The following is a 12,369-nucleotide window of genomic DNA, read 5'->3' as shown; positions in this document are numbered from 1 at the left end:
TACAGGTGTGTGCCACCACGCCTGACTAATTTTTGTATTTTTAGTAGAGACAAGATTTCGCCATGTTGGCCAGGCTGGTCTTGAACCCTGACCTCAGGTGATCTACCCACCTCGGCCTCCCAAAGTGCTGGGATTACAGGTGTGAGCCACTGTGCCCAGCCGGGATAATAGTTTTGAAAATACAGACCATAAGAATTGTGATGAAGTAAAACAGCTTGACACTGGAGTTAACCATGAGTTATCAGGTGTTTTCAGGCACTGCACATTCTCCATGTGTAATTAATTCTTTTTGCTTGCTTTGGTAGATTGTCGATCCATTTCAGATACTTGTGGCAGCAAACAAAGCAGTTCACCTCTACAAACTGGGAAAAATGAAGACAAGAACTCTATCTACTGAAATTATTTTCAACCTTTCGCCAAATAACAATGTAATGTAGACTTTCCTATTTCTGTTGACCTTGTCATAATAACATATGTGTTCCTCAGTGTTGGGTTGGAGGCTAAATTCCTGCAAGCCAGTGGTTAGTAATAAACCAAAATAATAGTGAAGAGAGCTCTGGACAGAGAGTTGAGGTTTAACCCTGCCTCTTACTAAGTTTACGTATGAGTAAACAAAAATTTAGCTAAATTAAGCGAGGTTAATTTTATCTGTTCTTACCATATAGGGTCAGGAAGACCCTTCAAGTATTTTTGCTTGAGAAGCTGACAGAAATCTAAATGATAAAACATTAGGCGTGGATATTTTGTGTGCTAGCACGCATATCATTCTCTCTTCCCGTAAACTCCTTGAGGGTGGGATCCACGTCTTTTTCATATACCAGGAACTTGCTTGTACCTATAACAGTCCTTAACACATCCTTACTCACACACTCAGTACATAGGAAGAGTTTGTGGTTTGGAATACGTATAGTAATGCTTTCTCAATGAAAGTTATCAAGCTAAAGACATCACACATGTAGCACATGAAAAAAATGACTGCAATTTTGCTGATGAAGTTTTAGTATTACTGCTGCTATTAATAACAACCAGGTACTAATATCATCTAGAGAAAAGTTAGGAAACCTGTAGCATAGGTTAAAATACAGATGATTGACAAGTTTATAAAATTCAGTTATATCAGCATGGTAATACAGATTCCCATTACCTGGGATAAAATTTACTAATTATGGTTTCCTTGAGATCATTAGACATAATTCAGAAAACTCTTGAATTGAGTAAACATCTGTTGAACAAAACTTCCCCATTCCATTTACAGTTCTAGGGGCAGAAGAGGCAAATATGTTCCTGAGGAGAGGCAGATAAACAAGACAAGTTAAAATGCCCTAAGATAAATACTATAATGGGAAAATGAATTCAAATCTAGGGGTACAGCAATGAAGCCATTCATTTTGGAGGGAGGAGGATGTGGTGGGGAGTGGCAACAGAACTGTGGACCTTGAAGCATGCGTTCAGCAGCCAAGCCATGAGGAGAAGGGACATGCGAGCAGAGGACAAAGCTTGAGCACAGGCAGAAGGGCATGAAATGTGACTGGACCCCCAGGCAGGCTGGACTGGCCAGAAGGCAGAAGCGCCTGGCTGGAGGGCCACTTGGCACCAGAGGGAGGAGGTGTTTTTGTCTAGCTCCAAGAGGCTGGGCTTGATTCTATAGGAACAAGGCGTACCTTTAAGCAGGGAGTGGTTTCGAGGAAGTACCAATGGATGTTGGAAAGGAATCATTAAAGTGAAAAACTAGGCAGTGAGAACTGTTAGGACATGAAAAATAAGAGCCTCACCAAGGAAGAAGGCAGATCAGGAAATGTTTCAGACATAGGAAACAATGATTAATGATCTTTTTTTTTGTTGTTTTTTTTTCTCTTAGATTTCAGAGGCTTTGAACAAATTTGGTATCTCAGCAAATGACACTTCAATTCTAATTGTTTACATTGAAGAGGGAGAAAAACAAATAAATCAAGAATACCTAATATCTCAAGTAGAAGGTCATCAGGTTTCTCTGAAAAACCTTCCTGAAATAACAAATATTACAGAAGTCAAAAAGGTTTGCCAGTCCATATTTTTTAGAAAGAGTGTGATAGATGAGAAATAATGCTGATGCTATTTGCATATTGATCACCAGAGCTCCTTGTTTTTCGAACTTTTGAGAAAGTTAATCTAATTTTTAAAATTACTTAAAAAATAATTACAGACACAAAGAACTGAGAGGTGTGACGGTTTATGTAAAATATAATTACAAACTCAGCTGACATAACCATTCTCCACATTAAGAAAGAGAATACCTTTAAATATCAAACTTACAGAGTATATTTAAAATGTAAAATAAATTTAGTATGCTTTTAAAATGGATAGAAATTTGGTTTTTATGTTCTTGAGTTACTCCCATAGCAGCAATTTAAAGGCAATACAAGTAATGAATTGCCATCTACTTTGAATATTTTGATCACATTTGTTGTTTGTTATACCATGAACCCAATAATTGAATGAGGAATAATTTCACTTACACATGTTTGTGTAATGACAGTTAGTAATGAATGACGATATCAGCGTCATAATTTGTCTTTCATTTTTACAGATATATAAACTGTCTTCACAAGAAGAAAGTATTGGGACATTATTGGATAGTATCATTTGTAGAATGTCAACAAAAGATGTTTTGTGAACTGTCAGAAATATTACCAAAAATTCAGTATTAAACATTGATTTTCCTTTCCTGACTATAAAACTAATATATGTGCATTATAGAAAAGTTTAAATCACAGAATGGTATAAAAAAGAAAAAAAAAGGCCAGGCACGGTGGCTCATGCCTGAAATCCCAGCAATTTGGGAGGCCAAGGCAGGTGGATCACCTGAGGTCAGGAGTTCAAGACCAGCCTGGCCAGCATGGTGAAACCTCATCTCTAATACAAAATACAAAAATTAGCTAGGCAGGATGGCAGGTGCCTGTAATCCCAGCTATTCGGGAGGCTGAGACAGGAGAATCGCATGAACCCGGGAGGCAGAGGTTGCAGTGAGCTGAGATCGTGCCATTGCACTCCAGCCTGGGCAGCTGAGCGAGACTCCGTCTCAAAGAAAAAAAAAAAAAAAAAAACACTTGTAGTCTTACCTCATAGTATTTTAAAAGATAATCAGTTACTATTACTTATTGCCTTCTAGAGTTCTGTTTCTATTCAAATATATTTTATTTTTATATAATTAGAATAAAAATTGCAAACACTTATGGAGTGCCTACAGTGTACTAGGTTCTTGCCTTAGTGATTTTTTTTTTTTTTTTTTTGTAGAGATGTGGTCTATGTTGTCCAGATTGGTCTCAAACTCCTGGACTCAAGTGATGCTTCTGCTGCGCCTCCCAAAGCGCTGGAATTACAGGCATGAGCCACTGAGCCCAGCTGGTTATTGTTTTTGTTTTTAAATTTTTTGCCTTGGCGATTTTCTATCCATCAGTTCACCTCCCTCTCCATACTTACCATGGCTACTCCAGCTCACCCTTCACAAGCCTTTGGATCCTGGTTCTAAGTGTCTTTCACTTCTAGGAACTCATTTAATTCTTGCAGCAACCTTATGAGGTAGATACTGTTATTACCCCCATTTTACACACAAGGCCTAGGGGCAGCTACTGTGCAGAGGCCTGGTGGCTCCAACTGAGGGTGGTCACTCAGAGGGACACCTCGGCAGAGCTCCACCCTTCTTCCTGGCAGAGGCCCAAGTGGAAGTGGGGGTGTTCCTCGTGAGAAGAAAGGTTGTGCCAGGGGGACTCTGAGGGTGCACATGGAGCCTGGGCAAGGGAGGGGGGCAGCCAGGGCCACAGCAGGACTGGTGCCCCTGTTCCCAAGAACCCCCAACAACTGTACCCTTGCAGTGCCACTGTGAACCTGCCATTTACCCTTGGCCTCCAGAGGGCAAAGAGCCATGTGTGGGAGGGGGAGTCAGAACGCAACCCCAAGAAGTCAGACCCCAGCTGCTGAGGCAGGTCCGTGGCCCCAGCCTGGGGCCTGCCTGAGCCCTCTTCTGAGCACTCTCACCTCATCCCTCACTCTGTCAGGTTCTTCGGAGGGCTCCGTCTTCCTCCTCCACATTCACATTCACCTTGTCCAACACCTGGCCCCCTGGCAGGATCCTCATTTCCCAGTCTCCCTTCTTCGGAGGTGCACTGGGCAAGCGGAGCCAGGCCTCTTGGGGTCCCCTGGAGTGGAAGGAGGTACAAAATGGGATGGGTAAAGTATAACTGCCACATGCACTCACCCAGGAATGTCAGCAATGAAAGAGAATGAATTCCTCTTTCCAGGCAGTATGGAGTCCCAGGAAGACTCTACTACTGATGGATGAACTGGGTGCCTGTAGAATGTGGAAGGCCTAGGCATGGGTTCTAAACTCCTTCCCAGCTGCCTGACCCCCAAAGTCCGTCCTCTGGCAGTGGGGAAATAGAATTACAAACAAAATCTATCCCAGCAAGCCTCTGCAGAGGTAGAAGAGGAAGAAAACACTTTCATCATTGAAGAGGCATTAACTCAGAGATGTGCATCACAGGCAATGATCCGCTAAGATGCTGCAAAGACAGAAATAAATCGCTAATCTAGCCAGTGGGTCCAACCCATTGCTCACTGCACACATTCTCAAGAAGAGTAATGCCTAGTCCTCAGATCAGTGGACTTCTCAGCGCCTTTGGCCACACCCATTTCATTGGAGATTCAACCTCAATTTACCTGACCACCTGCGTTTGCTAATTACCTTGTTACAAAGGAAAATAAACTCTTACCTTCATGACAGGAGGTAGATTTACCACTCAAAGCAGATGTTAGGCCCCCACCATCCCACAGAGACTGGCAGATAGGGCCCTGGCTGCTCTGATGATGACGTTTCAAAGACGGGCTCCCAGGTCCTTCAGGGACACAGTCCTGGGTTGCAAAGCTGGCAAGAGTCTTGTTTAGCTGTCAAAAAGCATTGCATGCCCCTCAAAGGGGCAGAGGAAGATTTACAATGACAAGTTTTCCAAAGAAAACACTCTTGAGAGAGGACACCGCTTCCCTTCTTTTAACTGGGAGAATTAAGCCCTTCATTGTCTTTATTCTTTTTTTTTTTTTTTTCAATTGCCCTAACAGTTTCCGAGAGCAGTGTTCCGTGACTCCTCAGTCAGGCCACCAGTTCTTCTGAGCCCAACACAGGGTCTTTGGTGTGAAAACTTCTGTTTTTTCCTTATTGCTTAAAAAAACAAAACAAAACAAAAAAAAACAGCCACTCAGCTTGCTTAGTATTTTGCATAAACCTGCATTTCCCTTCAAGAAAACTTTAGATCTGAGGAAGTGCGGTGAGATGTGGTTAAGGCAGCTCCCCAGGCTGGGCTGCTGGTTTGCCCCCGCCCCTCATATAGGCTTCCCTGGTCACCCCTCACTGTCGCAAAGTAAGACCTGAATATGAAAGTTTTCACATGCAGCCCAGATCCACACGCCTTTGGGTCTGCACTTCAGGCATTGTCTGCAGCAAGTGCTCAGTTCCAGGCCAGCTTCCAGAAGCTCCAAGACTCATCCCTTTATTCAGGAGTTGAAAATGAACTGGAACTGAAGACTTTTAAACTGGAAGACATTTCAGAAATGATCAAATTTAATAGTTCCCAACCTTCTGGGATCACAGAGACCTTTGAAGATCTGATGTAGAAAGTGAGCCCACAGATTTGCACACCATTGCGAGTTTAAGGAGCCCCTGGATTGCCCGTGTAGCAGCCCTTCACGTTTTAGTTGAGGAGGCTGCAGCTGAGCCTTGTCTCCCAAGGCAGAAGTCTGGGCTTTTAGTGGGAAAAATAGCACCCACGTCACAGCAGGCAACAGAAGCTCACTGGCTACGCTAAGTCTGATTAAGAAAACTCTGGTGAGCGTTTTTGAGAGGCTGCATTTTAGAGGCTTTGTTGCAGGTTTTCTGTGTGGCTGATCAGTTATATGTTCAAGGCTGGCTGCCAGGAGTGGACTTTAATTGCTGGGCCTACACATCTGTGTTGCAGAGAGGCAGACGAACTGCAACAATAGTCTCTTCCCTCTGTCCCACTGAGGGGAGTCTCAGTGACAGGAGCCTCTGTCCCTGACCCCAAACCGTCCTGTCCTCCACTCTGTGGGCTTCTGAAAGGAACAGAAAGGGCCAAGGCCGAACCCGCACCTGCACCTGGGAAAAGGAATCTCAGCAGAATCCGGGTGGCCCACAGTTCCCTTACCCCATGATCCATGGGGTTCAGGGTTCAGGAAAACCCAACCAAGCGCCCTGCACCATGCTGTGAGGCTGCCCTAAGGCCTGCAATCCTGAGACCCCAACCAATGGAACAGGCCCCCTCTTAGTCAAGGGGACCCCAGGGAAACCTGAAAATGAATTCCTGGCCATGATGGAAGGGGAGGTCAGAGACGCCTCATGAAAGCCTTGCACCTTTGGAGTATAAAATAGGCATCGTTAGATTATTTAGAATGGACTCTGGACACAATCAGGTACAGATTATGAACAAGACCTGAGGCCATGCAAGGCAAGAATTAACACACACCCTAGAAACCACAGAGTCTCCTTCAATGGGTTTTAAAATGACCGAGGATACTGTGGCTGACTTTCCTACCTGACTCTGGGACAGCATCACGTGGCAGAGGCAGACCCTCTCTCTGAACTGAAGCATTCCTTTGTACCAACTTCACGTCTTTAGACAAAGCTGAACTCTCAATCAATTGCCAATCGGAAAATCTTTGAATCCACCTATGACCTGTAACGCCCCCGACTTCAAGATATCCCACCTTGTTAGGCCGAGTCAATGTACACCTTCCATGGATTGATTTATGATGTTACTCCAATTCCTGTCCCCTCAAATGTAGAAAACGACGGCCCCAACACACATTTTTAGGACCTCTTGAGATCCCCAGACCATGGTCACTCATATTGGCTCAGAAGACACCTCTTACAGATCATTTAAGAGTTTGGTGTTTTTGTTAACGAGCCCAACCACAGGCCTTGGCATACCGTTTGCTCAGCTTGGGAATTCCCAGACCAGCTACAGGCCCTCGCCTTCTCCTCCCGACCAGCACACTCTTTGTCTCCATCCACCATCAGTTCCACCTGTGCTCGCCTGGGTGGGCCTCTGCCAGCTGCTGATCTGCACCCGTTTCCCACCCCTCCTGACTGCAGGATGCCCCCTCTGTGGGCAGTGCTCATTGTTACTCAGCCCCTCAGCCTGTGAGCTCCCTGGGGTTCTCCATCTCTATAGGGTGCTGGTATCCTTGGGCCAGGACTCCTTTAGTATAACCTGGCTCCTGCTATGAAATGTACAGTCCCCAGAAAGTGTGACTGAGTCCCAATGTAAATCTTTGTAACCTGGAATGCAGGGCATAGCCCTCACCTTTCTGCTGGTGGTGAGCAAGGAAGCAGAGAGCTTCAACTGGGTTGGCAAACACCCGATGTCCTATGCAGTGCCAGTCTTGGGAGGAAGCTGACGCCGTGCACAGAATGGCAGAAAAACACCAGGTCAAACCCACTTTCAGGTCACCCTGTCTGTCTTCCTAGAGTTGGTGGTTTTTTGAGCCATTAGATCACCTCTATTACTTAAGGCAATTTTAGGTGGCTTTTTGATAACTGCAATGTAAAACTCCTGACTGTCAAGTTCAGTCTCCTAACAAAGTTATTCTGGATGTGACATCTCCAACATTGTCCTGTTCCCGGAGCCCCATCAGGTGTGTCCTCCTGGGTGGCAGCCACGCCTCCAGCATCTCGTGCTTTCATGCCAAGCCCAGGCCTAGCACACTGCAGATTCTCAGCCTGCTGGGCTCCCTTGCTCCAGGCTCATTCCCTGTGACCACATAGGGGAATGCACTCCCTACTGTGTTACAGCCTAGCTCTTTGACCCTAGGGTTTATGATTATCAAAAATTAAGGAGCCAACCAATGAGGGGGCAGCCAGCCTGCTTTCCAGAGATGGGCAGGCCCTGGACACTATCTCCTGGATGCCAGTGAGCGGTTGAGAGCTGAAGCTCCCTGGACGCTCAAGGCTCTTGTGGTGACAGGTGAGGGGACTGGGTGGAAGGACAGTGCTCTGAGCATGCACCTTCCTTGGGATCTGGAGGCTGGGCTGTTTTTTGTGCTTGGCTCTTATGCCCCCTCAGCAACCTAAACATTTGTTATCAAGGGGGAAGGAGTGTTTGCTGAAACTTGTGCTTGGACACAGGATTTCTGTGATGTATGGTCCCTGGAGAAGGACTAAAGGGTTGGATATGTGGCCTGCCTATGGTAGGTGCCCCCTCAATGCACCAAGAAGCTGAGACAGCCAGGAAAAGGGAACAGAGGGAGGAGGGGTGGGTAGTTCGTCTATCAAAGCTTTATAAAAGTTATTTCATTCAATCTTCAAAACAACTCTAGAAGGCAGGTTGTCTTCTCCCCTGTTCTATAGATGAAGAAATGGAGGCTCAGAGAGGTTAAGTGACATGCCCAAGGTCACACAGCTAGAAAGGGATGGAGCCAGATTCCAATGCAGGTCTTTCTGACTCTACTTTCTCCCAGTGGCAGAGGCCTGCTTCCTCATGGGCAAAAGCGGAAAGACACACCCTTGAGCAGGTCTCCCTGTTCCTGCAAGGCTGGGAGCCATGCAGGCACTCACATGATTTTCTCTCTTCCCCAGGCCTGGCATAAAGGCATGCAGGGAGGCCTAGCTCTGTCTCCCAGACTTAGAGATTTCAGACACAGAAGTCTGTCCATGGCTCCTTATCACATCCGCAAATACCAGGAGAGCGACCACAAGTGGGTCGTGGGCTTCTTCTCCAGGGGGATGAATGAGCATGCCCTGACCACCTTCTGGCAATTGCTGAAGCTGCCCTGAGCACTTGTGTTCTTACTTTTGGGGCCCCTCGCCCTACTCCTGGTCTCTGGCTCCTGGCTTCTCGCCCTCCTTTTCAGCCTCAGCCTCCTCCCTGCCCTGTGGTTCCTTGCCAAACATCCCTGGAAGAAGTATGTAGACAGGACATTGCGCACAGACATGTCTGGCATCACCAAATCCTACCTGAGTGAGCGTGGCTCCTGCTTCTTGGTGGCTGAGTCTGAAGAGAAGGTGGTGGGCATGGTGGAAGCCCTGCCCACTGATGATCCCACCTTGAGGGAGAAGCTACTTCACCTCTTTATGGCCTTGAGCACTGTCAGGGGATAGCAAAAGCCCTGGTCAGGACTGTCTTCCAGTTTGCCTGGGACCAGGGCTACAGTGGAGTTGTCCTTGGCATAAATATGGTGCAGTTTTCTTCCCTGGCCGTCTACCAGAGCGTGGGCTTTGAGGAGACGGGTCAGTCCTATCTCACCATGAGTGGGAGGCTAGTGGCTGTTGCTACAGTTCATTCCATCTACCGCCTCCCTTCTGCTCAGGCAGGGTGTCTGTGATATCTTTGTTTGTGTATCCATCAGAATAGAATCCACTCTGCTGTAGCATTAAGCAATGCCCAACTTTTCAGTGCATTGACACAATTAAAGCTTATTGTCCATTCTCATCTGAGTCCCTCATATTTGATTGTGGGGTGGCTTCTGGGGTTCTGCTTCATTGAGTCTTTTTGGGTCTTGTCTGTTGATGAAAAGAATCAAACTCTGTAAAATATTTTAACAGATTTATTCTGAGCCAAATATGAGTGACCAGAGTGTAAGAGTTAAAGAGGAAAGAAACATGAAAAGCGGCTCAACAGTCAAACACAGGTTTATTTTGGAGAATAAATCTGAGAGGGGCTTTGGCTGATTTCAGTCAGGAGCATTCTGTCTTACAGACTAAGAGCATTTAAGGGTTTTAGAGCAAGAGAACTTAGCACAGGCTTGGAATGTTTCTGTGTGAAGGAGAAGTTTATTGCAGGGTTGGAATGTCTCTGATTGGAGGAAAGGTTATCTTGGGGCTGACATCTCTCTGGCTGGAGGGGAGGTTATCTCAGGGCTGGCATGTATGTCTCTGGTCAGGGAGGGGTTTATCTTTGGGTTGGAATGTTTCTGGTCAGAGATGTCATTTGTGGTTTATGGTCTTGCTGACATTAGCCATTAGGCTGATGCCCTTTGGGTTGGAATTAGGTAGTTTTTAATCAAGGGGAACTTTAAAATGGTGGTGCTTGTCCAAGATGACAATGCTCCTGCTCTGTTAACCCAGACCCTGTAGTTTTAAAAAGGACGAGGGGTGGCATGTTCTTTCTGGCTACTTCCTGCTGATGGGAGGATGGAGAGCTTTCTGGTCTCAGATTGACTGTAGGAGTAATGCTATCTGTAGATGTTTTGGGGTAGTTGTCTGTGAAATGGCCATGATCCTGTCAGTTAAAAATCTTTGAAAAAGATTAATTAGGCAGGGTAAGAACATTAGTCCTAGGCATATCATTAGGAGAGGGCCCAGAAATGGGATAACCCATGCTATGATTTTGTTCCCAAACCAAGAATCTGTTTGCTTGTTTTGGTATTCCCTTAGCTTTTTGGCCCTTTCTATAAGTTATTTAGCAGTGTTTCTTACTAGGCCCAATTGGTTGAGATCGAAGCAACATTCCTTACCTAATGAGAGGCAGAGTTTCATGTTTGGAAAGGCCTATGTGTTATTTTCTGTTAGTAACTATTATTAAAAGACAAATCATGGTAGGACTGGTTTGCCTTATTATACTTGGTTTAATTATTTGCATACAGTGCAGCAAGAATAATTATTTGTTACATAGCCCCTTTAAATTGGCATTGATGGAACTTTGTTCCATAGAAGGAATCTGAGATAAGATCTTTTAGAGCTGAGCCCAGCCATGGAATTGTACCGTTAAATACCTATGAATTGGGTGAATTCCTTTCCTCTTGAGGTTCCAAGATAACTTTTCCAAGTTCTGTTCCAAGTTCTGTTAACTGTTCCAAGGCCAGGTTCCTGGCCTGTCAGAAAGTGACATTCTTTACTTACCACAGGTTGGAAACCCTTTACAGGGACTGTGTACACAAAATATGAGGCCAGTTTTCCATGGGTTTTATTGGCTTCATAAGTCAAGTTTGATTCCTTAAAGGAGAGCATGCCATTCCAGTCAAAGACTTGGAAAAATAACCAGTTTTTCCAATTGTGTTCTGTTACAAAAGAAAACAGATTCTTATTGCACTTATGCAAATAACTATATTGCCATAACTTAAAAATACTAAAAAAATCAAAAATATTACTTCAGTCTCTAGAGGACCAGAAACAAGACAACAATTGTTTATGGATGACAAAAGTTTTAGTTAAAATCACAATTGACGGCCGGGCGCGGTGGCTCACGCTTGTAATCCCAGCACTTTGGGAGGCCGAGGCGGGCGGATCACGAGGTCAGGAGATCGAGACCACGGTGAAACCCCGTCTCTACTAAAAATACAAAAAATTAGCCGGGCGTGGTGGCGGGCGCCTGTAGTCCCAGCTACTCGGAGAGGCTGAGGCAGGAGAATGGCATGAACCCGGGAGGCGGAGTTTGCAGTGAGCCGAGATCGTGCCACTGCACTCCAGCCTGGGTGACAGAGCAAGACTCCATCTCAAAAAAAAAAAATAAAATAAAAAAAATAAAATAAAATAAAATCACAATTGACAAGGATATCTGTTACCTTTGTAGCACACAGTAATTTTAACATAACAATTATAATTATTACTGATAAAGTACACTAAGATATATCAGAATTAGAGGTGTCTCCCATAACTTTAACATAACAATATAATTTTAACATAGTAATTATAATTATTACTGACAAAGTACACTAAGATATATCAGAATTATAGGAGTCTTCCGTAACTTTGGAACACATACCAATAAATTTATACAAATATAGCCCAAAGAAAGCCAAATACCATTTTATATTTGACAATGCTTCCTGTATGATTTTATACCAAATAAGCCAAATTTTACCTTTATATTAGTGTACTATTAATGTTAAACTCAATTTTTAATAAAACCTTGTAGAAACGTTTACCCAATTTTAATGTTTGACTATAAGGTAAGAGTCTTGTAGACTCTTTTTAACCATTTATATACTTTCTATAATTTTTGTTAAACAGCAAGTTAGTGCTTTAAGAGAAACCCATTGTGCTTTTATTTTAATGCTCAATTTACAGAAAACTGGATGATACCCCTTCAACTTTAGCCAATATGTTTACAAACAGAATTTCGTTTACAATTCTTAAACCTTCAAAACAATTTTTTTTTTTTTTTTTTTTTATGAGACGGAGTCTTGCTCTGTCACCCAGGCTGGAGTGCAGTGGCACGATCTCAGCTCACTGCAAGCTCCACCTCCCGGGTTCACGCCATTCTCCTGCCTCAGCCTCGCCGAGTAGCTGGGACTACAGGCGCCCGCCACCACGCCCGGCTAATTTTTTGTATTTTTTTTAGTAGAGACGGGGTTTCACCGTGGTCTCGATCTCCTGACCTCGTGATC

General features: G+C 44.6%; 1 protein-coding gene and 1 pseudogene across 7 annotated transcripts in view; both read left to right on the top strand.

Annotated features, from left to right (window-relative positions):
* Nucleotides 1-2,708, top strand: part of TPRKB (TP53RK binding protein) — a 33,091-nt gene extending 30,383 nt beyond the window's left edge. For all 7 annotated transcript variants that reach the window (XM_055242953.2, XM_055242951.2, XM_063617544.1 and 4 more), the window contains 3 exons: nt 306-428; nt 1,859-2,035; nt 2,567-2,708. In XM_055242953.2, the coding sequence (XP_055098928.1) occupies nt 306-428; nt 1,859-2,035; nt 2,567-2,653 (387 nt within the window). In that variant the 3' untranslated portion in view covers nt 2,654-2,708. The remainder of the gene's footprint in view (nt 1-305; nt 429-1,858; nt 2,036-2,566) is intronic.
* Nucleotides 2,709-3,413: 705 nt separating this feature from the next.
* LOC129462716 (N-acetyltransferase 8-like) lies at nt 3,414-9,366 on the top strand (annotated as a pseudogene).
* Nucleotides 9,367-12,369: the final 3,003 nt, after the last annotated feature.

This window comes from Symphalangus syndactylus, chromosome 14, assembly GCF_028878055.3.
Source record: "Symphalangus syndactylus isolate Jambi chromosome 14, NHGRI_mSymSyn1-v2.1_pri, whole genome shotgun sequence".
Lineage (NCBI taxonomy): Eukaryota > Metazoa > Chordata > Mammalia > Primates > Hylobatidae > Symphalangus > Symphalangus syndactylus.
Note: the sequence above shows the minus strand (reverse complement) of the source record. Positions and strands in the feature narration are given on the sequence as shown.